At 37.2% G+C, this 25972-nt stretch overlaps 1 protein-coding gene and 1 long non-coding RNA gene across 2 annotated transcripts in view; one reads left to right on the top strand and one right to left on the bottom strand.

The window, feature by feature from the left end:
- Positions 1-25972, top strand: part of LOC132491930 (uncharacterized) — a 125955-nt gene that overhangs the window by 65597 nt on the left and 34386 nt on the right. The window lies entirely within an intron of this gene.
- The window catches only part of GDA (guanine deaminase), a 136661-nt gene continuing 116594 nt past the window's right edge, over positions 5906-25972 (bottom strand). The window contains exons 11-14 of the mRNA XM_060100991.1: positions 18216-18362; positions 15013-15143; positions 6733-6760; positions 5906-5976 (exon numbers count right to left, since the gene is read on the bottom strand). Coding sequence (XP_059956974.1) covers positions 5906-5976; positions 6733-6760; positions 15013-15143; positions 18216-18362 — 377 coding nt within the window. The remainder of the gene's footprint in view (positions 5977-6732; positions 6761-15012; positions 15144-18215; positions 18363-25972) is intronic.

The following is a 25972-nucleotide window of genomic DNA, read 5'->3' as shown; positions in this document are numbered from 1 at the left end:
CCGGACCGGGGCATGAACCCGTGCCCCCTCCCGCGGCAGGAGGACTCCAAACCACTGTGCCATCAGGGAAGCCCTAGAGAATGCTTTTTTAGCCACCTCTCTCTCTCTTTCCAGGCTGAAATATAGATCTTACTAATATAGAAGCATGAAAAAATTCAAGGAGTATGACAAATTTAATGTAATGTAACTTTACAATGATAGTGTAGGCAGCCTTGATGGTAAAAGGAGATGAGTCTGAATTAGTGAAAAAAAGTTAATTATACTTTAAAATAATGTTCTGTCATTTCAAAGAACAGAGAATACTTCACTTATCCCATTTAAAAACAGGGTTTGAAAAAATAACCCTACTCCTTGTTAGTGACAACTAACTGCTTGTGGGCCCAGTTCCTTTGAGTGCCTTTTCATGGAGTCTTAAAATACCCTACTACAGGCCCTTTTTGCTACTGGCAGTTATATATGTTTCATGTCTAAATGGCAGTTATATATATTTCATGTATAATTTTATTTAAATCCTGAATTGAGTACCATGGAGTAATTTGTTTTTGTCTGTTAAGTACCCATTACAGAACTCTGGCCTACAATGTGCAAATTAAATTAGGCAGACTTTATTGCTATACACAATGCACATGAACATTCTCTTCTGGGTATTTTGACTAAGTTGTTCCTTAGGAGAAAAAAAAAGATGCTTAGTAAGTTGCTCAGAACATTGAGGGAGAATTTATAGACCAAATCTACTACTCTCATAGGCTTCTTGTTATAAATAAAAAATAATGAACATAGTGCTGAATAGTGCCAGAAAAAATCAGATTTAATCCTTACAGAATATTTTTATGTACAGAGAGATCCTTAACACCACTTGATTTCAATTCTAAAAACTAAACTGAGAAAAACACATTTTAAATTATTTTTATTTCTGTTCAGTTTGTATTCATTTTAAAAATAATTACTACCATACAGTGAGCACTCACTTTGTTCCAGCTGCTATCTGTTTGGTTTTTTTTGTTGTTTTTTTTTTTTGCGGTTCACGGGCATCTCACTGTTGTGGCCTCTCCCGTTGCAGAGCACAGGCTCCAGACGCACAGGCCCAGCGGCCATGGCTCACGGGCCCAGCCGCTCAGCGGCATGTGGGATCCTCCCGGACCAGGGCACGAACCCGCATCCCCCGCATTGGCAGGCAGATTCTCAACCACTGCGCCACCAGGGAAGCCCCCCAGCTGCTATCTTAAGTGCTGGCTATGTATTATTTTATTTAATCCTCATGATTCTAAGGCAGGCCCTCATGTCATGGCCAAATCACAGAATGAAGTCATGGAGACTTAAAGTATACAGCTCAAATGACACTGGAAACTGCTTCCTCACTGCTGGTGATAACCCATTAGAGGTTCAAGAAATCAAGTGGGAAATTCGCTATCAGCATTTAAAAAATTATAGAGAATAGAACAGAATGAGAAATAGCCCAGGGTATCACAGATAGGGAAAATATCATTTTGTGAGACGTTTGTTTTAAATGCTCATGCACATGTGTATGTGTGAACTAATTCTTGATGTTAAAGTGCATGTCTCACTCTGGGTTGTGGCTGAAAAAATAAGAAATATCAACTCTGCTTAAATCAAAGGCAACAGTAATCTGATTCTAAAGAGCTGAACATTATAGCTATAGCTTAATTTTTAAAAGTTGTGTATAGTGACTATTATAGGATAGAAGATACATGTTGGCCCACAGCTAAATATTCTATTTTTTTCCAGTCTTATGATATTTCTTTTTTTCTTATTGAGCTAGCATTGGTTTATAACATTATATGTTTCATGTGTACAACATTATATTTCTACTTCTGTATACACTACAGCATGCTCACCACCAAAAATTTTAGTTTCCATCCATCACCAGACAGTTGACCCTCTTCAATCTTAAAATTCACGTTAAAAGGAGAAACCACTTTAAGATTAATCCCCCTTCTATCAGATTGATAGAACTCACAACAACAAAAACACATAAACACAAAATCTCGTTTATTTTTGTCTGAAGCACAAAGGAGCTCAGCACAGGAACAATAAGCAAATCATACAAATAATTGAGAAAAAATGTTCCCATGAATACATATGTATATATATTCTTAAGAGCAGCGATCAGAAGTTTAACACAATGTAAGGTGGTTTTCAATAAAGAATGCTTTCTGACAGGCTTTTGAGTAGGAAGTGAACACATCAATCACTGCCACATAATGGCTGTTACTCAAGTCACTTGAATCCGGTGGACTGTGGAAACCATCTTGGAATTTACATTTAGTTTCACCATTGGCCTGTTCAACTTGCATTTCACTCAATTTGTACCAGATTTACAGATTAACTCCTCACCTTCTTGATCTCTCACACTCAGGACTGTAGGAGGGAAAGGAAGGAGGGACTGGGCGTGAAAACATGCATGGGACCAATGCCAGGGTTTCTAATACGTGTCTGTTCATTTCTGCACTTCTTTCCATGCTTTAGAGACATTAAAAAAGTGTCAGGGTCCAAAGTCATACCTAAAGTGGCTAAGTAGATCTGAAATTGCAAAGAAAAAAAAAACTTAAAAATTCACAAAAATCCACCAGTTTAAAAATTTCTTCAAGACATTGCCCATAACATATTTTGTAGTCTACCTTTTAATAACTCAGAACACTCTTTAAAAGAAAAGAAAAACAAAAGCATGTGATTGCTTCCGGCATCATCACCTCTGTCCAGCAGGCTACAGGAGCATCCAACTCGGGATATCTTCCATGTATAGCACACATGTAGAATTGATACAATGTGCCTTCCAGCTTGTCTTTAAAGCTTTCCATATGTCTGGTTCTGAGGTGAAAAAATTAAAAATAGGAAGAGTCTGGAAGGGAATGAAGATTCAAAATACATTGCTGGATCTCACAGCCATTGTTTCCCTTCTGAGATCTCAACTGTAGCTGCCAACAGGGATATTCAAGGGTGCACTTCAAATCAGCTAAGCATAACAGGGGTGTTTCCCCACTGCCTTCCTTTCTTGACCGTGCAGAATTCTCACAAAAATTAAAAGAGATGCAATGGGGTTCAATGCTCATAATATTAATTTAGAAAGACCTCCTCCTAGCATGAAGGAAGCTTATTCCAAGATATTCTCTTGGATTCTAAAACCTTTGACAAATCAGAAGAAGCTGGGAGAATAAGTAAGGGGACAGAGTTTCCTTGGTCTCAGTTTACAATTACTAGGACAACCTTTCCTGTTCTAATCCTACATTTTAGTCTTTTTTGAAAATTAAATTAATGTTGGCTGATTAGCCTGCTTTTGTGTTCTGGTTGCAAAAATAATTTAAAATGTATGATAGTCACTACTATTGAATATGTTTTTACCTGTTAAAGTGTATTCCATTAAAAATGTCACGAAACCTGAAGCAAATAGTGCAGAGTAGGGTGAGGGGGCTGAGAAGATGTTTTAATTCTTCCTTTCCTGTCAGAGAGCAAAATATTCAAACATAAAGTGACAAATAGGATTGGCTTGGAATACTGCCTTCCCGCAATTCAGAAAGTCAACCCACATTAAGCAAAGGCAACATTTCAAAGTGCAGAACATCTGGGCACGTGTATGGCTAATGCCTGCAGTACCGCAAAAAGCATGTGCAACATTCAGCAACACTGCACTCTGGGAAATAAAACACATAAGTTATAAGTAATGCAGGGAGATCAAAGTACATGTAAACATTTCAACACATTCTATTCGTACTAGAAAAGATATTCAGGTCTTAACATATTATCAGGGCTAAACTTAATATTTGACAGATTGGTTGTATATGGCCATTATTCCTGCTTCTGATGCCACACTTATTTATATTTACTGCATGTAAGCCCTAAATCTAAATGAAAGTTGATGTTCAACATCAAAATGTACACCCTTACGGAAGGTAAAAGTGTAGGATCTTGCAAAAGCTAAGAACAGCTTCTGCCTATTACTGGATCTTGCACATGTCATTCCAGATTCCTAAGCCCACTCATGTGGGTTAGAAACTAGGTAACCAAGTTCCTTTGGCAGGGACTGGGGGATAGAGCAGAAAATACCTACCGGCACTATAGAGAAATGGAAAGAGATTTGGTGGGGCATCTTTGACATGGCTCAGGAACTAGGAATTCTAGAAATACAGAGACTGAGACTGGAAACTGGGTTTACTGAATTACTTAATACCTCACAACACAAACTCTATTTTTTGTTTCTGCTTTTTAAATAAGACCAAATATTTGTTCTATTTTTAGGTGTAGGGTATACCCAAGTCTAGAAGTGTTTCTCCAGGGGTGAGGGGCCAGAGACTGAGCAAATTACTGCTGAATTAGCATGAGTATATAAGAATAAAATTTATAGTACCAGAGAACAAATTTTCTTCTTCATTCTGCAGATATGGAGTTAGCTATATTACATAAAGTTCTTTACTATAAGGTGATAATAAGGAGTCAGCCCTAAGCACTAAGCCTTAAGACCTAGGTATGAGTGTTATGATATATTAAGAAAACTACTCCTTTTCCTTGTTGGTTTATAGGATTTGGAGTTAACTGAGAAAACCATAATATTTAAATAATATTCATATCAATATTTCTTAAGGATTTATCATGAAGTCATAATTTGTTTTTAATTCCAGGTTATGGGAAAGCACACTATTAGGAAGCATAAAAACACTCTTTGCTTTCTTTAATGTTTCTAGATGTCTAGTACAGATTAAGTCCTATTAATATATAAACAGTAGTGGGACATCTAAATATTTCTCATTATGCTAAAATTCTAATGTCCTGAAAATTATTAGGAATGAAAAAGACAAGATAAAATTGAAAAATAGAGTACTTGCAATATGCAAGGTTTAAAGATTTTTAATAATATTTATCTAGTAGGATTTGCCCTTCATTTAAAGTTCTAACAGATTGATATCTGAGTATGAAATTTCCAGCAACTATGGAATAGTTCTTTGGGAGAACGGGTCATTGCAATGAAACCCTTCCTTTTAGTACTGACAGCTCCTGGATGCCCAGCACTTGCCCCAATATATGAAAGACTCCAATCTACACAACAGTGGAGTATGAAATTTGTTTCTCTTCTAATAAAAATGAAGCAATAATAGCATCACACAATTATACATTAAGGTGATTTTAAAGTACACAAAAGTATAGCTATTTATGCCATGTAGTTATATGAATAATATTCCTAAGAAACTTTAAATCTTTAATACCCAACTTCTGTCAAACACTTTGAAGCACAGAACTATATTAAGAAAGTATGTGGCATTCAATTTCTGACATTTCATCCCCAAAGAAGGCAAAGCACAACAATAACATATCTCTAAAATGCAAATTCCATTAAGTGCATATTTCCAGAACACAAGGTCAATCAAGAAACACATTTTAAAATTCAACAAGTTCTCTTTTTTAAATTAGTATGCTCAGTATATAATTTTCATACACAATCTGAAGTCATTTTCCAACGCGTGTTCATAGTCTAATTTTTTCTCCCTCAAAAATATACTCATTGTTTCATTTTCTGTTTTCTAATTTTCACATTTACTAGCTCAAAATATCTAACCTTATAAGAATATCTTTTCTCTCCACATGTCCAAATGTGAAATAGATTTTATTTAAATCTCATAATAAGAACACCACCAGTAATAACATTCCCTTATGTTTGAGCTTTAAAGTAAATCTAAACAGCTCAAAAAGGCGAAATTTTTAATCCTCCCAACCAGAGAGTTGAGAATTAGTGCAACTTCCTTTGAATGATTTGTCAAGTGAATACTGTAACTAGACACAGAAGGAGATAGTCATCCCAAGAACAAGGTACTGGTTTTTGACTTCCTAACTCCGCCTGGGCACAAGAAAACACAGAACTGTGTTACGCCAGGAGAACTCTTAGATGCAGAGGGTCTTACACTGAGCTCGAAAAGGGAACCACCTGCTTTCCACCCACATACACCTCTTCAATATTTCGGTCATCTCCTGAAAGAAAAATCAAGGAATCATTGTTTATAATCTGAACAGGTAGATATGACCAAAAGAAGACGCTGTACCTAATCTGAGGATTAGAGTCTGAAATACACGCCTAAAGCAGAATTCACATAAAATTGAATCAACCCCCAATCACCGTTCTTTGAGCTGAAGTGAGTGGTTTCCTTTTCCAGCCCCAAGTGTAAAAGAAATACTTATCTTTACACCCCAGAATCATACGCAGCATGGTGAGATGAAGGGCCTGCAAGAACTGAGCTTTTTAAAGAAATACCACATGTGTCTCTCCCACCCCAAATTCACTCAGAACTCAGAGCTCACTCAACGGAGTGGGAAGAAGAGTATAATCTTCTGCACTATTTATTTCTCTCTCTCAGTGAATAGAATTGAACGTGAGTATGTTAAAAAGCATGTGTGGCAAGACTCCACCACAATCACAAATACAATGTGCTAGGGCAGACTTGGGGTCACAGAACGAGTGTAGGAAGAAGGTACAGGATCATCTCTTCTCCTTGGCCTGCCATTCCTCAGTTTAGGATTTATGACTGTGTTCTAGAGGAGCGTATTCATTTCAAATAGTGCCTTTAAAGATTGTGCCATAAATGGGCTCAATGCCAAGGAATGTTAAAAAATATAATGAATCAAAGCAAATGATCACACATAAGGCTTAACATATGGTACAATAAATGCAGAGAGCATACCCAAGAGACAAAGAAAGATTTTATTTAGCATAGAGACATATATACCTACCTAGATAGAGGAACTTCTGGATAATAGCCTAAAATGAAAAATAATAATAAGAAGAAGAAAGAATATTTTGTGCATTTAGAAAAGCAAATTCACAGCCAACAGTGGTTGGCAAAATCTAGAAATATAAATTTATTTCTCAATGGCAAAAATCTGTTTTTATTTTTTTCTAAACACAGACTTTTTCTTTCGTAAATATATGTATTACCAAAATTATGGCTAAACCCACAGAGGAGAAAAATGTGTTAGTTGTACATTTCAGTGCCGAAACTTATTTATATATTTACATAAAGGATGCTACCTTGATTAATCAATGTCTGTTTACATTTCCACATGTGAATTTCTTTAGTCTTGCATTCCATATCAAAGAGTTACAGTGAAAATATTTTGAATTTAAACCTGAAAAAGGTCTTGAGATAAGACACGTAATCCATCCATTTAAAAGGTATTTCTCTCTGTTGTGTACATTAGCCTGGCTGGAACTTGGTCCCGGAAATGGATACACTGATGGCTATTCCAATAACAGAGTTAGGCAGGAAGCGTAAAGGGGAAGCATTATTTGTCACCAACAATCCAGTATCCCAAGTCAAAATGCTAAACTATGGCCCAAAAGACCTAACTCTACTCATAGGAGTTGACTTTTATGGCTAACAATCACTGTCTCACCTAAGCTGGCATCAACTGAACATCCCAAAATCTACTTTTATTAATGAAAAAGAAATGGTCTTTTGCCTAAAAAAGAAAGTACTGACTATTAACAAATGTTTCCCATTGCCTGAAAGTTCTTAACATAGAACCTTGAAATCTTCAGAGGAAAGTGTTAACAAAAATAAAAAATTTAATTTAGGGCTTCCCTGGTGGCGTAGTGGTTGAGAGTCCGCCTGCCGATGCAGGGGACACAGGTTCGTGCCCCGGTCCAGGAAGGTCCCACGTGCTGCAGAGCGGCTGGGCCCATGAGCCATGGCCGCTGGGCCTGCACATCCGGAGCCTGTGCTCCGCAATGGGAGAGGCCACAACAGTGAGAAGCCCACGTACCACAAAAAAAAAAAAAAAATTTAATTTAATATAATAATTTAAAGATTTCAAGAGGTGTATAATACAAGAAGAATGACTGGATGAATGGGTCTGAGCCCTATTCCCAGAAACTCACTCTAATAAAAAAGTAAAAGAATAAGTAATATGTAAATAACTAATGGTATCAACTTCAAATAATCCAGCACCTTTCTTCAAAAAACCTCAGTATGGGGCTTCCCTGGTGGCGCAGTGGTTGAGAGTCCGCCTGCCAATGCAGGGGACACGGGTTCGTGCCCCGGTTTGGGAGGATCCCACATGCCGCGGAGCGGCTGGGTCCGTGCGCCATGGCCGCTGAGCCTGCGCATCCGGAGCCTGTGCTCCGCAACGGGAGAGGCCACAGCAGTGAGAAGCCCGCGTACCACAAAAAAAAAAAAAAAAAAAAAAAAAAAAACCTCAGTATGTTACATTTAGTATCACATTTACTCTCATAAATGGATCAATTTATAAATGGCAACAGTTAATTTTTAAAGAAAACTGTCTCAAAAAGAATTGTTATTAAAGTAAGAAGAACTAGTTTATTTTATACATAGAAAAACATGATAAGAGGAACAAAGTAATAAAACACATTTTCTTATAATTAAGAGAATCCATGTAGCATTGTGATCAAGAGCCCAGACTCCAGAAGTCAGAAAGTCCTGGGATGGAATCCAAACTCTGTCTACTAATTACTAGCCATGAGTTTTTAGGTAAACCATTTAGCCTCCCTTAAGCCTCACTGCCCCATAAACGACATGGTAATATTAATAGCATCTGGCTCTCATAATAGTTGTTTTGATAATTAAACAAAAATGATGTATTAATCCCATGCCATCTAGCACACAGCAAGTGTGTTCAATAAGTGGTAGCTATATTATGGCTTCTTATAGCCAAATACCTTCAAATATACAAATATATTCAAAATACAAATGTTTCTTTAATACCATTATTGTCATGAAATTATAATAACGGAAAAGGATCTAGATTCCAAACTAGGAACCCCAGTAGGAAAAACCGGGTGCGAGGCCTCTGCACATGACCCCCTGTGAGCAAGTGAAACCTGACTAAGCACAAAGTAAAAAAAAAAAAAGCCATCTCAGAGCTGTGACTATTTTCAAGGGGACTATTTTTCTCTGTGGAACACTGCCTTTGGGGCAAAACAAGGAAGAAGCAGGTGATTCTAATGTGCAGCGCAGAAGGAGAGCCACTGTAGGCCAGCTTCTCTAACTCTGAGGGCACTCCAGCTGTGTGGCTGACAGGGTCTGGTGCTCCAGCCGGGTGTCAGGCCTGGGTCTCTGAGGTGGGAGAGCCGAGTTCAGGACATTGGACCACCAGAGACCTCCTGGCCTCATATAATAATCAATCAGCAAGAGCTCTCCCAGAGATCACCATCTCACCGCTAAGACCCAGCTCCATTCAACAACCAGCAAGCTCCAGTGCTGGACACCCTATGCCAAACAAGTAGCAAGAAAGGAACACAACCCCACCCATCAGCAGAGAGGCTGCCTAAAATCATAATAAGGTCACAGACAACCCAAAACACACCACCGGACACAGTCCTGCCCACCAGAAAGACAAGATGCAGCCTCATCCACCAGAACACAGGCACCAGTGCCCTCCACCAGGAAGCCTACACAAACCACAGAACAAACCTTACCCACTGGGGGCAGACATCAAAAACAACAAGAACTATGAACCTGTAGCCTGAGAAAAGGAGACCCCAAATACAGTAAGTTAAGCAAAATGAGAAGACAGAGAAATACGCAGCAGATGAAGGAGCAAAGTAAAAACCCACGAGACCAAAGAAATGAAGAGGAAATAGGCAGTCTACCTGAAAAAGAATTCAGAGTAATGATAGTAAAGATGATCCAAAATCTTGGAAATAGAATGGAGAAAGTACAAGAAACATATAACAAGGAACTAGAAGAACTAAAGAGCAAATACACAATGATGAACAACACAATAAATGAAATTAAAAATTCTCTAGAAGGAATCAATAGCAGAATAACTGAGGCAGAAGAACGGATAAGTGACCTGGAAGATGAAACAGTGGAAATAACTACCACAGAGCAGAGTAAAGAAAAAAGAATAAGAATCGAGGACAGTCTCAGAGACCTCTGGGACAACACTAAATGCACCAACATTTGAATTCTAGGGGTCCCAGAGAAAGAGAAAGGAACTGAGAAAATATTTGAAGAGATTATAGTTGAAAACTTCCCTAATATGGGAAAGGAAATAATCAAGTCCAGGAAGTGCAGACAGTCCCATACAGGATAAATCCAAAGAGAAACATGCCAAGACACAAATTAATCAAACTATCAAAAATTAAATACAAAGAAAAAATATTAAAAACAGCAAGGGAAAAGCAACAAATAATATACAAGGGAAACCCATAAGCTTAACAGCTGATTTTTCAGCAGAAACTCTGCAAGCCAGAAGGGACTGGCAGGACATATTTCAAGTGATGAAAGGGGAAAACCTACAACCAAGATTACTCTACCCAGCAAGGATCTCATTCAGATTTGACACAGAAATTAAAACCTTTAGAGACAAGCAGAAGCTAAGAGAGTTCAGCACCACCAAACCAGCTTTACAACAAATGCTAAAGGAACCTCTGTAGGCAGGAAACACAAGAGAAGGAAAAGACCTACAATAACAAACCCAAAACAATTAAGAAAAATGGTAATAGGAACATACATATCGATAATTACCTTAAATGTAAATGGATTAAATGCTCCAACCAAAAGACACAGACTGGCTGAATGGATACAAAAACAAGACTCGTATATATGCTGTCTACGAGAGACCCACTTCAGACCTAGGAACACATACACACTGAAAGTGAGGGGATGGAAAAAGATATTCCATGCAAATGGATATCAAAAGAAAGCTGGAGTAGCAATTCTCATATCAGACAAAAGAGACTTTAAACTAAAGTCTATTACAAGAGACAAGGAAGAACACTACATAATAATCAAGGGATCAATCCAAGAAGAAGATACAGCAATTGTAAATATTTATGTACCCAACAGAGGAGCACCTCAACACTTAAGGCAAATGCTAACAGCCATAAAAGGGGAAATCAACAGTAACACAATAATAGTAGGGGACTGTAACACCTCACTTTCACCAATGGACAATTCATCCAAAATGAAAATAAACAAGGAAACACAAGCTTTAAATGACACATTGAACAAGATGGACTTAATTGATATTTATATGACATTCCATCCAAAAAAAACAGAATACATTTTCTTCTCAAGTGCTCATGGAACATTCTCCAGGATAGATCATATCCTGGGCCGCAAATTAAGCTTTGGTAAATTTAAGAAAATTGAAATAGTATCAAGTATTTTCTCCAACCACAACGCTATAAGACTAGATATCAAGGAAAAAAATGTAAAAAATACAAACACATGGAAGCTAAACAATACACTACTAAATAACCAAGAGATCACTGAATAAATCAAAGAGGAAACAAAAAAATACCTAGAAACAAATGACAATGAAAACACGACGACCCAAAACCTATGGGATGCAGCAAAAGCAGTTCTAAGAGGGAAGTTTATAGCAATACAATCCCACCTTAAGAAACAGGAAACATCTCGAATAAACAACCTAACCTTGCACCTAAAGCAATTAGAGAAAGAAGAAGAAAAACATCCCAAAGTTAGCAGAAGGAAAGAAATCATAAAGATCAGATCAGAAATAAATGGAAAAGAAAGGAAGGAAACAATAGCAAAGATCAATAAAACTAAAACCTGGTTCTTTGAGAAGATAAACAAAATTGATAAACCATTAGCCAGATTCTTCAAGAAAAAAAGGGAGAAAACTCAAATCAACAGGATTAGAAATGAAAAAGCAGAAGTAACAACTGACACTGCAGAAATACAAAGGATCATGAGAGATTACTACAAGCAACTATATGCCAATAAACTGGACAACCTGGAAGAAATGGACAATTTCTTAGAAAAGCACAACTTTCCAAGACTGAACCAGGAAGAAATAGAAAATATAAACAGACCAATCACAAGCACTGAAATTGCAGCTGTGATTAAAAATCTTCCAACAAACAAAAGCCCAGAACCAGATGGCTTCACAGGCAAATGCTATCAAACATTTAGAGAAGAGCTAACACCCTTACTTCTCAAACTCTTCCAAAATATAGCAGAGGGAGGAACACTCCCAAACTCATTCTACGAGGCCACCAACACCCTGATACAAAACCAGACAAATATGTCACAAAAAAAGAAAACTACAGGCCAGTATCACTGATGAACGCAGATGCAAAAATCCTCAACAAAATACTAGCAAACAGAATCCAGCAGCATATTAAAAGGATCATACACCATGATCAAGTGGGGTTTATCCCAGGAATGCAAGGATTCCTCAATATATGCAAATCAATCAGTGTGATACACCATATTAACAAATTGAAGGATAAAAACCATATGATAATAGATGCAGAAAAAGTTTTCAACAAAATTCAACACCCATTTATGATAAAAACCCTCCAGAAAGTAGGCATAGAGGGAACTTACCTCAATATAATAAAGGCCATATATGACAAACCCACAGCCAACATCATTCTCAATGGCGAAAAACTGAAACCATGTCCACTAAGATGAGGAACAAGACAAGGTTGCCCATTCTCACCACTATTATTCAACCTAGTTTTGTAAGTTTTAGCCATAGCAATCAGAAAAGAAAAATAAAAGGAATCCAAATCAGAACAGAAGTAAAACTGTCACTGTTTGCAGATGACATGATACTATCATAGAGAATCCTAAAGATGCTACCAGAAAACTACTAGAGCTAATCAATGAATTTGGTAAAGTAGCAGGATACAAAATTAATGCACAGAAGTCTCTTGCATTCCTATACACTAATGATGAAAAATCTGAGAGAGAAATTAAGGAAACACTCCCATTTACCATTGCAACAAAAAGAATAAAATACCTAGGAATAAACCTACCTAAGGAGACAAAAGACCTGTATGCAGAAAACTATAATACACTGATGAAAGAAATTAAAGATGATACAAACAGATGGAGAGATACCCCATGTTCTTGGATTTGAAGAACCAACATTGTGAAAATGATTATACTACCCAAAGCAATCTACAGATTCATTGCAATCCCTATCAAACTACCAATGGCATTTTCCACAGAACTAGAACAAAAAATTTCACAATTTGTATGGAAACACAAGAGACCCGGAATAGCCAACAGAATCTTGAGAAAGAAAAACGGAGCTGGAGGAATCAGGCTCCCGGACTTCAGACTATACTACAAAGCTACAGTAATCAAGATAGTATGGTACTGGCACAAAAACAGAAATACAGATTAATGGAACAGGACAGAAATCCCAGAGATAAATCCATGCACATATGGTCACCTTATCTCTGATAAAGGAGAATATACAATGGAGTAAAGACAGCCTCTTCAATAAGTGGTGCTGGGAAAACTGGACAGCTACATGTAAAAGAATGAAATTAGAACACTCCCTAACACCATACACAAAAATAAACTCAAAATAGATTAAAGACCTAAATGTAAGGCCGGACACTATAAAACTCTTAGAGGAAAACACAGGCAGAATACTCTATGACATAAATCATAGCAAGATCCTTTTTGACCCACCTCCTAGAGAGATGGAAATAAAAGCAAAGATAAACAAATGGGACCTAATGAAACTTAAAAGCTTTTGCACAGCAAAGGAAACCATAACCAAGACAAAAAGACAGCCCTCACAGTGGGAGAAAATATTTGCAAACAAAGCAACTGACAAAGGATTAATCTCCAAAATATACAAGCAGCTCATGCAGTTCAATATCAAAAAAACAACCATCCAAAAATGGGCAGAAGACCTAAATAGACATTCCTCCAAAGAAGATATACAGATTGCCAAGAAACATTTGAAAGGATGCTCCACATCACTAATCATTAGAGAAACGCAAATCAAAACTACAATGTGGTATCACCTCACACCCGCTAGAATGGGAATCATCAAAAAATCTACAAACAATAAATGGTGGAGAGGGTGTGGAGATAAGGGAACCCTCTTGCACTGTTGATGGGAATGTAAATTGATACAGCCACTACGGAGAACACTGTGGAGGTTCCTCAAAAAACTAAAAATAGAGCTACCATATGACCCAGCAATCCCACTACTGGGCATATACCCTGAGAAAACCATAATTCAAAAAGAGTCATGTACCACAGTGTTCACTGCAGCACTATTTAAAACAGCCAGCAGGGAGATCAGCTCGGTGCTTTGTGACCGCCTGGAGGGGTGGGATGGGGAGGGTGGGAGGGAGGGAGATGCATGAGGGAAGGGATGTGGAAACAGATGTATATGTATGACTGATTCACTTTGTTATAAAGCAGAAACTAATAAAAAAAAAAAGGAAAAAATAAATAAATAAAACAGCCAGGACAGGGTAGCAACCTACGTATCCATCGACAGATGAATGGATAAAGAAGATGTGGCACATGTATACAATGGAATATTACTCAGCCATAAAAAGAAACGAAATTGAGTTATTAGCAGTGAGGTTATTAGTAGTAATTACTAGTAGTAGTGAGGTTATTAGTAGTGAGGTTTATTAGTAGTAATTACTAATTACTCAATTAGTAATTGAGTTATTAGTAGTGAGGTGGTCATACAGAGTGAAGTAAGTCAGAAAGAGAAAAACAAATACCATATGCTAACACATATATATGGAATCTAAAAAAAAAAAAAAACGGTTCTGAAGAACCTAGGGGCAGGACAGAAACAGAGACGCAGATGTAGAGAATGGACTTGAGGACACGGGGATGGGAGGGGTAAGATGAGACGAAGTGAGAGAGTGGCAGTGACTTGTGTACACTACCAGGCGTGGGATAGATAGGTAGTGGGAAGCTGCCGCATAGCACAGGGAGATCAGCTCATGCTTTGTGACCACCTGGAGGGGTGGGATGGGTACGGTGGGAGGGAGACGCAAGAGGGAGGGGATATGGGGATATATGTATACGTATAGCTGATTCACTTTGTTATACAGCAGCAACTAACACATCAATGTAAAGCAATTATACTCGAATTAATATGTTAAAAAAAAGGATCTAGCTTCCCTTATAAGATTCTCCTGCATTCCAATAAATGTTTCAGTGTCTATTTTTTTTCTATAGGGAAGCTGTTGTGACTGACTAGTTCATGAAATTAATGCTTTTTGATCAACTTCCTTTTACGTACCTCAGAAATATCACCAACAAAATCCCCATAAAACAGGTCAATGGGAGAGTCAGATGCTTTGGGGTTGATCAGGAGGGCATCAAATTCCTTGCCCACTTCAAAGTTTCCAATCTGTCTATCCAGCCCCAGGGCTACAGGATGGAATAAATTAATAAAGTTAGTATTTTTAGCCATCAGACCATGCAAATATCCCAATTTGCAAGGACAGAATCTGCCAGTGTGTCACTAGAAAAAAATTAGTATCGTAATAGTGAAGCATTCCAATAGGTCACAAGACTTTGACTTACAGAAGGCAGAGTAAGCACAGGGAAAGCAAAATCTGAGAATAAAAAGAGTTCTCTTCAACACCATGATCATAATTCTGATGTTGTCTCTCTGTTTCAGCTCTATCAGTTCCCTTCACAGTCCAACTGGTCTGTGATTTCCATTCACCTCTCTAAGAAACATGATGATGGACATAATATCTTTCTGTTTCCCTCCTATTCTCCTTCCAACATTCCAACTCCTTTCCTTGCCCTTTTTGTTCTATGAAATAGCTGACAAGATCTATTTTTGTGGCAGTGAAATGAACTTCAAGTAAGTAAAAAAAAATTATCTTTTTGCATATTTTTCAATGCAGGCATATTTATCCTAAGTTCCTTAGTTTAAATCCTTTGAATAGAAAAAATTCACTTCTGAAAGTAAATAGATTTTCATAACTCAAGAGTCCCAATGCTTTTGAAAGCAGACTAATTTCTCTGTAACCTTAAAGATTTTCTCGTTGCCAGAGAAGAATGGTTCTCTAAAATAGGGCATAGGTCAATAATGTCTATTGACTTGATCCATCTCCCAGCTAGAATTCTTATTCCATGAATAGTGGATGTCGAGGAAGAACATCTCTCATTTTTATGGTTTAGTTTCAGAAGATGAGGGTAGTTGGTTTTCCTGGTCAATGAAGGTATTGAATTTAAAGCTCCTTAAAGCCAGAATCTGGATAGAGTGTTCCAAATAGAAGCATGCATGAAAGAAAGGTCAACTGGAGTGCAGCATTACTTATTTGAATTTTTACATGTATTTGCTGTATTCTGTCACTGTCAGAATACAGTCCTATGTGAAAATATTAGACACCATATTCCTATTAGACAATACCCACTACGTTATGTTTCTAGGTATGGATATCCAGAAGTCTTCTGGCAATGCTCTAAGCACAGATTTAGAAATCTTGCTTGTTCTTAAATGGTTAAAGGGCAACTCTTTTATTCTCAGAAAAGAAAAAGATTTTTTTAGCTAAAGAGTTCTTAAACAGGTGCAAACATAATTAGAAACGTTAAAAGTGGTTAGGTGACTTCCACTGATTGTGGGGGGAAGAACTGAACGTAATAGAAAATCACTGGAAATTTTCTCCTCCTTCATCGATTACACTCTACTTCGTTTTTCCCTTGACAAACAGCATGACGAACATGAGTTTTTGACTGTATTCAACATAAAACTGTGTGTTTAATAGGCCAGATAACCAGGTTCATTTGCCAGGAATTGATGGTATTATATATATATATATAAATTAACTGGACTACTTGTTAGAACCTGGGGAGTTCAGGTATGAACTAACCAAAAACAACACAACTACTGTCAGTGAATTGTAAATTGATCTAAATTCACATTATTTCAGAGGGGCCTAGCTGGGCTGGTAAGCAACTCAAATGCATTTTAGGAAATGCAGTTTTACTGTCTTTGGAGCAAATGTTGGCTCTGTGAAGGTGATTTATGCACATCTTGATCTTGAGAGTGAATGTAAAGCGGGGAAGATGCCAACTTTAAACACGGATGCATTCATCTCATTCACTCAGACTCTTGTAGAGACACAAGCTAAGGAGAAGAAATTTCATAACAGCGGCCCAGAAAATAGATTTGAAAGCTATACAGTAAGGTAGAAATGATTTGGTAAGCACCCCATGCCGCCCTGGTTGCATACAGGATCCTGATGAAACAACTCACAGAGAGCCTAGAATAAAAAAAGAACTATTTAAATACAAGTCATTTGCACCATGAAAATCAGATGGTAGGACAACTCAGATGTGAAAACGGGGGTGGGGTAGGGAGTGTCACACTTGTTAAAAGAACAGAACTTTTAAAACTTGGAACTTTAGAAAATGAAATCATAAGACTGGGGGAAATGCAAAGTGCATGACCTTTGCTTTCTTTCTTGAAATGTTCTTTATGGCATTCATCATAGCCCAGAACATTCAGAGAAGAGCCAGGAAGTTTCTCTTCCCAGGATACCCTGGCCTCCATCATACTTCATTTATAAGATCTAGGGTATATATCATAAATATAAAAATATTAAAATATATTAAAAATATACACCTGTCTCAAGATCTGTGTTTTTCTCACTAGCTACCTAAGGTTTCATGATATGTTCACTATCATCCATCCAGATTATACTATAATACTTAAAGTGACAGAAAGCAATACAGTAACCAATTTCTATTTTTTCAGTAAAAATACAGTTACATATGAGAACTGGGAAAAGGAGATGAACAATATTTGCATATCAATCAACTATACTTCTCCATCTTTCTCCTTTGAAAGAGGCTTGGGTAATTAGTGTACTTAAGTATATAAACAAAATACATAGTCTAAGCTAAGATTTATACAGGAAGATATTGCAGTGGAAGGCAGTGGGTAACACCCTGCACTCTCGCATCAGATTTTCGGATTCAAATCATGGCACACTGTAGCTTGACAGTTGTGTAAGTCTCACTCAGGTACCTTGTTGGTAAAATGGAATTAATAGTGGTTCTGAGGATTAAATAGCAGCATCCATAAAGCATGTTGCATAGTGCCTATCACATGGTAAGGGCCCAATAAGTCTTGGTTATTATTATTATTATTACTAATTAGGCCAATAGAGAGCATGTTACTTGACTCAATGGAAAAAAACTGATTATTTTAAAGAACTCATATGCAAGTATCCGTTAAAACAATTAATATGATAATTGCATACTGAACATCTCTTCTGCCAAAAACAGGGAACTTGTTAAAAGAATGATGCCTCCATCACATGCTTGAACGTGTACTTGCTAAGTTTTGGTTATATTATATGAGATGCAACAGTCATGAATATGGGGGTGCCTGCTGATGCCACTATCACGAGCCTTCACACTGCAGTGAAGGACACAGATTGGCATGGTTGTACATCGTGTGAGAAATAAAATGCTCATTACCTTGGCTGCCTCCAAGAGTAGCTAGTCTGAAGACCTCTTTGAGGGTGAGGCTTTTCTCATTTATCTTATTAATTGAAAGCATGTTGGAAACCATCACTGCTCTTCTGATCGCATCAAGCATGGAAGATGAATAACCACCAGCCACATCTGTGGTAGATAAAATAAAGCCAAAACAGTAACTTTATGAGATAAATGGAATGTTAGGTGTATAGGATTTTTTCTATTTTTAATGACATTCATTCTTTAATATACTTCAAAGAAAAGATCTTATATATAAACACAGAATATACACAGACTAACATTTAAAGGAATTCAAAACCTGTAGTTAGTATCAAATGTATACTTTTATTAGTTTTCTAGGGCTGCTGCAACAAATTACCACAGATGTGGTAGTTTAAAACAGCAGAAATTCATTCTCGCACAGTTTTGGAGGGCAGAAGTCTTAAAGTGTTGGCAGGGCCACCAACCCTACAAAGGCTCTAGGGAAGAATCTTTCCTAGTTTCGTCCAGTTTCTGGCAGCTCCTGGTGTTCCTTGGCTTGTGGCAGTATAACTCCAATGTCTGCCTCCATCTTTAAATGGCCTTCTTCCCTCTGTGTCTTTATGTACCTCTCATTGTCTGTCTTTTATAAGGACATTTGTTATTGGATTCACCTTAATTCAGAATGACTTCATCTTGAGATCCTTACCTTAATTACATCTGCAAAGACCTTTATTCCAAATAAGGCTACATTTACATGTTCCTGGTAGACATCTCTTTTTTGGGGAGGTGGTAGGGGGAGCACAGTTCAACCCAGTACAATGCCCAAATGTTTAATAAAGTTAAGAGAAAAAACATCTCAGAATATTCCCTAAACTCAAATAAATAAAAATAATGTAAGATAATCTCACAGCTCTGTGCTCTAAAAACTTGACCTAACTCTATTTTAATTCTGATGAGAACTTTGAGAATTAAAAAGCTACTTTATATTTTTTTCAGGGAGAGCTTTTAGAATGACCTATATATTCTGGAAAATTGGTGTAATAAATGAGCAATGCTGATATAGACAGCTTTATATTTGTCACTGGCATCATTAGATGAGGAATGAGATTTTTATAGTGATTTAAATAAGTCCCTAATAATTAAATTGAAATACTACCTTTGACAAGAATGAATATAGAAGTTATTTAATGAGTTTGTATAAATAAATGTCAAGTAAGTTTACATGTTTTATTAGAGGAAAAGTACATTTATAGCTTATAAAATACACTTTATATTTCAAGGGTTCCTTCTGTCATGTCTAGGAAGACATATATAATTGTTAGTGCCTATATATATTGCAAAGATAAAAAATAATAGCCTATTAATAATCCTAGATTGCAGTTTAATTTTATGTTCAACTGTCTTACATGTCTTTAGATAAACTTGTATTATTATTATTATTATTATTTTGGTACACGGGCCTCTCACTGTTGTGGCCTCTCCCGTTGCAGAGCACAGGCTCCAGACGCACAGGCTCAGCAGCCATGGCTCACGGGCCCAGCCGCTCTGCGGCATGTAGGATCTTCCTGGACCGGGGTACGAACCCATGTCCCCTGCATCGGCAGGCGGACTCTCAACCACTGTGCCACCAGGGAAGGCCGTATGATTTTTTTTTTTTTTAATACTTTTCTTTAGCCAGAATAGTATTGCCAGAAGATCATCCAGTTCCTTGACAACTTTTATTCATCTACTTAGCTTGTCCACTTTAATATACAGTAACCATCAATTAGCCTTTCATTTTATCATAGCATCAAACTAAGAAAACAAATACAATTTGGGAATAATGCACATTAAGCTTTGAAATACTTTGTCTACTGATTCTTTATTACCAGAACAAAGAAAATGTTCAGTCTAAAAGCAGAATAGGGCCTCCCTGGTGGCGCAGTGGTTGAGAGTCCGCCTGCCGATGCAGGGGATACGGGTTCGTGCCCCAGTCTGGGAGGATCCCATATGCCGCGGAGCGGCTGGGCCCGTGAGCCATGGCCGCTGGGCCTGCGCATCCGGAGCCTGTGCTCCGCAACGGGAGAGGCCACAACAGTGAGAGGCCTGCATACCGCAAAAAGAAAAAAAAAAAAGAAAAAATAAATAAATAAATAAAAGCAGAATAAAATGCTATCACTACATGGTATGGAAATATGTAAAGATTGAATATATATTTCAAAATATGTGGGTGAAGAGTGGAATGAAACAGAAAAACAAAAGCAATGCTGTTAGGATGGTGTGAACATGGAAGATTTAAATACTTGCAGTTATAAAAACAGGTTTTATAAAATATGACAGAAAGTAGTCTTTTCCTCAGTATCTAACCAGAACTATCCATTTAGAAAGAATAAGGATAGATTAGGAAATAATGCTATGTAATTTATTCAGAAAATTTTGAGAGCCATCTTATGTTGCTGACTTATAAGATGACTTAATCATCCTTTATTCTTCTGGATGTTGTTAATGAAGTAGCTTCCAACATGGAACAATACTGGGCAGATGAAAGAATGAACCCTGGACCACATAAACGATATTTAGTCAGAACCGTATGTGTAAGAGTCAAGCTTTTCTTCGAAGAATTTCCAGCATGATACTAACTTCCCGATCCCTGCCCTGCCCAGTGAACTAAGCCCGGGAGGCTTCTTCTTCCCTCTACAGCACATGTAATGTAGGTAGAATCCGCACTTTATCTGTAACAAGAGACAGAGTGATAGGCTGGAAAAAGAAACGGTGAACTTCCACATTTTACCGACCTGGTTTTAAACTGTGGATTTGGACTGTTTTTTGCTTTGTTGACCTTTGATTGTTACTCAGTACTTATGACCCTCAGTTTTCTCAGAAAATAGAAATAACATCATTTATCTTAACATTTGCTGAGAAAATCCAGTTAAATAACATAAGTGCTGGGGAATGAGGACCAAAGGGTAGAAATTGCATGGGAGAATGGTGGAGGGAAGAAAATGGGTGCTTTTTCTCAGAAAATCTGTTCCCTAACCCCATGCCACCTCTACTATAGTGAAAAAGAGTGGCACTATCACGTCCTTGCCAGAATCAATATAAGGATATTATTTATTACAAGAAGAAGCTAAGAAAACTGTATAAGAGTAAAAACTTGAGCAACAGGGCAATAGAAAAATAAAAGGAAGTAATTTTATATGTGTGTGTTCATCTTATGCATTCATCCATTTACTGACAAATTTACTAAGCACCTTCTATGTGCCTGATTTATTTAAGCACTCATAAATGAAAGTTACAGGTTCCACATGAGCTTACTATCTAGTGGAGGAGAAGGAAAAGAGACATAAACAAACAAATATTAACTATAAACTGTGTTCAGTTAGTGATAAAGAAAATGGAGGTAGAAAGCCCATTTATTTACTTATTGTCAAATAGGTAAATAAACAAATTTTATTTTCTAGAGTAATTCTTTTTTTTTCTTCAACATCTTTATTGGAGTATAATTGCTATACAATGTTGTATTAGTTTCTGCTGTACAACAAAGTGAATCAGCTATATGCATACACATGTCCCCATATCTCCTCCCTCTTGAGCCTCCCTCCCACCCTCCCTATCCCACCCCTCTAGGTGGTCACAAAGCACCGAGCTGATCTCCCTGTGCCATGCAGCTGCTTCCCACTAGCTATCTATTTTACACTTGGTAGTATATATATATCAATGCTACTCTCTCACTTTGTCCCAGCTTACCCTTCCCCCACCCCATGTCCTCAAGTCCATTCTCTACATCTGCGTCTTTATTCCTGTCCTGCCCCTAGGATCTTCAGAACGTTTTTTTTTTTTTTTTTAGATTCCATATATATGTGTTAGCATACGGTATTTTTCTCTTTCTGACTTACTTCACACTGTATGACAGACTCTAGGTCCATCCACCTCACTACAAATAACGCAATTTCATTTCTTTTTATGGCTGGGTAATATTCCATTGTATATATGTCCCACATCTTCTTTATCCATTCATCTGTCGACAAACACTTAGGTTGCTTCCATGTCCTGGCTATTGTAAATAGTGCTGCAATGAACATTGTGGTACATGACTCTTTTTGAATTATGGTTTTCTCAGGGTATATGCCCAATAGTGGGATTGCTGGGTCATACGGTAGTTCTATTTTAGTTTTCTAAGGACCCTCCATACTGTTCTCCATAGTGGCTGTATCAATTTACATTCCCACCAACAGTGTAAGAGGGTTTACTTTTCTCCACACCTTCTCCAGCATTTATGGTTTGTAGATTTTTTGATGATGTCCATTCTGACAAATGTGAGGTGATACCTCATTGTGGTTTTGATTTGCATTTCTTGAATGATTAGTGATGTTGAGCATCCTTTCATGTGTTTGTTGGCAATCTGTATATCTTTTTTGGAGAAATGTCTATTTAGGTCTTCTGCCCATTTTTGGATTGAGTTGTTTGGGCTTTTTTTATATTGAGCTGCATGAGCTGCTTGTATATTTTGGAGATTAATCCCTTGTCAGTTGCTTCATTTGCAAAAACTTTCTCCCATTCTGAGGGTTGTCTTTTGGTCTTGTTTATGGTTTCCTTTGCTGTACAAAAGCTTTTAAGTTTCATTAGGTCCCATTTGTTTGTTTTTATTTCCATTTCTCTAGGTGGTGGGTCAAAAAGATTCTTGCTGTGATTTATGTCATAGCGTGTTCTGCCTGTGTTTTCCTCTAAGAATTTTATACTCTCTGGCCTTACATTTAGGTCCTTCATCCATTTTGAGTTTATTTTTGTGTATAGTGTTAGGAAGTATTCTAATTTTCTTCTTTTACATGTAGCTGTCCACTTTTCCCAGCACCACTTACTGAAGAGACCGTATTCTCTCCATTGTATATTCTCTTTTATCCAAGATAAGGTGACCACATGTGTGTGGATTTATCTTTGTATCCTGTTCCATTGATCTATATTTCTGTTTTTGTGCCAGTACCATACTATCTTGATTACTGTAGCTTTGTAGTATAGTCTGAAGTCTGGGAGCCTGATTCCTCCAGCTTCAATTTGTTTCTCAAGATTGCTTTGGCTATTTGGGTCTTTTGTGTTTCCATACAAATTGTGAAAATTTTTGTTCTAGTTCTGTGAAAAATGCCATTGGTAATTTGATAGGGATTGCACTGAATCTGTAGATTGCTTTGGATAGTATAGTCATTTTCACAATATTGATTCTTGCAATCCAAGAACTTGATATATCTCTCCATCTGTTTGTATCATCTTTAATTTCTTTCATCAGTGTCTTATAGTTTTCTGCATACAGGTCTTTTGTCTGCCTAGGTAGGTTTATTCCTAGGTATTTTATTGTTTTTGTTGCAATGGTAAATGGGAGTTTGTTTGTTTTGTTTTTTTTTTTGCAGTACGCGGGCCTCTCCGTGCTGTGGCCTCTCCCGTTGCGGAGCACAGGCTCCGGACGCGCAGGCCCAGTAGCCATGGCTCACGGGCCCAGCTGCTCCGTGGTATGTGGGATCCTCCTGGAGTGGGACACGAACCTGTGTCCCCTGCATCGGCAGGCAGACTCTCAACCACTGCGCCACCAGGGAAGCCCAATGGGAGTGTTTTTTTAATTTCTTTTTCAGAGTTTTCATCATTAGTGTATAGAATGCAAGACATTTCTGTGCATTAATTTTGTATCCTGCTACTTTACCAAATTCATTGATTAGCTCTAGTAGTTTTCTGGTAGCATCTTTAGGATTCTCTATGTATAGTATCATGTCATCTGCAAACAGTGACAGCTTTACTCCTTTTCTGATTTGGATTCCTTTTATTTCTTTTTCTTCTCTGATTGCTGTGTCTAAAACTTCCAAAACTATGTTGAATAACAGTGGTGAGACTGGGCAACCTTGTCTTGTTACTGATCTTAGTGGACATGGTTTCAGTTTTTCACCATTGAGAACCATGTTGGCTGTGGGTTTGTCATATATGGCCTTTATTACATTGAGGTAAGTTCCCTCTATGCCTACTTTCTTGAGGATTTTTATCATAAATGGGTGTTGAATTTTGTTGAAAGCTTTTTCTGCATCTATTGAGATGATCATATGGTTTTTCTTCAATTTGTTAATATGGTGTATTACATTGATTGATTTGCGTATATTGAAGAATCCTTGCAATCCTGGGATAAACCCCACTTGATCATGGTGTATGATCCTTTTAATGTGCTGCTGGATTCTGTTTGCTAGTATTTTGTTGAGGATTTTTGCATCTATGTTCATCAGTGATATTGGCCTGCATTTTTCTTTTTTTGTGATCTTTGTCCAGTTTTGTATCAGGGTGATGGTGGCCTCGTAGAATAAGTTTGAGAGTTTCCTCCCTCTGCTATATTTTGGAAGAGTTTGAGAAGGATAGGTGTTAGCTCTTCTCTAAATGTTTGATAGAATTTGCCTGTGAAGGAAGCCATCTGGTCCTGGGCTTTTGTTTGTTGGAAGATTTTTAATCACAGTTTCAATTTCAGTGCTTGCGATTGGTCTGTTTATATTTTCTATTTCTTCCAGGTACAGTCTCCAAAAGTTGTGCTCTTCTAAGAAATTGTCTATTTCCTCCAGGTTGTCTACTTTATTGGCATATAGTTCGTTGTAGGAATCTCTCATGATCCTTTGTATTTCTGCAGTGTCAGGTGTTACTTCTGTTTTTTCATTTCTAGTTCTGTTGATTTGAGTCTTCTCCCTTTTTTTCTTGATGAGTATGACTAATGGCTTATCATTAGTCATTTTGCTATTGTTTCCTTCTTTTTCATTTATTTCTGATATGATCTTTATGATTTTTTTCCTTCTGCTAACTTGGGGTTTTCTTTTGTTCTTCTTTCTCTAATTGCTTTAGGTGTAAGGTTAGGTTGTTTATTTGAGATATTTCTTGTCTCTTAAGGTAGGGATATATTGCTAAAAACTTCCCTCTTAGAACTGCTTTTGCTGCATCCCATAGGTTTTGGGTCATCGTGTTTTCATTGTCATTTGTTCCTAGGTTTTTTTTGATTTCCTCTTTGGTTTATTCAGTGATCACTTGGTTATTTACTAGTGTAATGTTTAGCCTCCATGTGTTTGTATCTTTTACAGATTTTTTTCTGTAATTCATATCTAGTCTAGTAGCATTGTGGTCAGAAAAGATACTTGATACACTTTCAATTTCCTTTAATTTGCCAAGGCTTGATTTGCGACCCAGGATATGATCTATCCTGGAGAATGTTCCATGAGCACTTGAGAAGAAAGTGTATTCTGTTGTTTGGGGATGGAATGTCCTATAAATATCAAGTAAGTCCATCTTGTTTAATGTATCATTAAAAACTTGTGTTTCCTTATTTAATCTTGGATGATCTGTTCATTGGTGAAAGTGGGGTGTTAAAGTCCCCAACTATGTTTGTGTTACTGTTGATTTCCCCTTTTATGGCTGTTAGCATTTGCCTTAAGTATTGAGGTGCTCCTATGTTGGGTGCGTAAATATTTACAATTGTTATATCTTCTTCTTGGATTGATCTTTTGATCATTATATAGTGTTTTTCTTTGTCTCTTGTAATAGTCTTTATTTTGAAGTCTGTTATGTCTGATATGAGAATTGCTACTTCAGTTTTCTTTTGATTTCCATTTGCATAGAATATCTTTTTCCATCCCCTCATTTTCAGTGTGTATGTGTCCCTAGGTTTGAAGTGGGTCTCTTTTAGACAGCATATATATGGGTCTTGTTTTTGTATCCATTCAGCCAGTCTGTGTCTTTTGGTTGGAGCATTTAATCCATTTACATTTATGGTAATTTTCAATATGTAT

This window comes from Mesoplodon densirostris, chromosome 6, assembly GCF_025265405.1.
Source record: "Mesoplodon densirostris isolate mMesDen1 chromosome 6, mMesDen1 primary haplotype, whole genome shotgun sequence".
NCBI classification, from domain to species: domain Eukaryota; kingdom Metazoa; phylum Chordata; class Mammalia; order Artiodactyla; family Ziphiidae; genus Mesoplodon; species Mesoplodon densirostris.
Note: the sequence above shows the minus strand (reverse complement) of the source record. Positions and strands in the feature narration are given on the sequence as shown.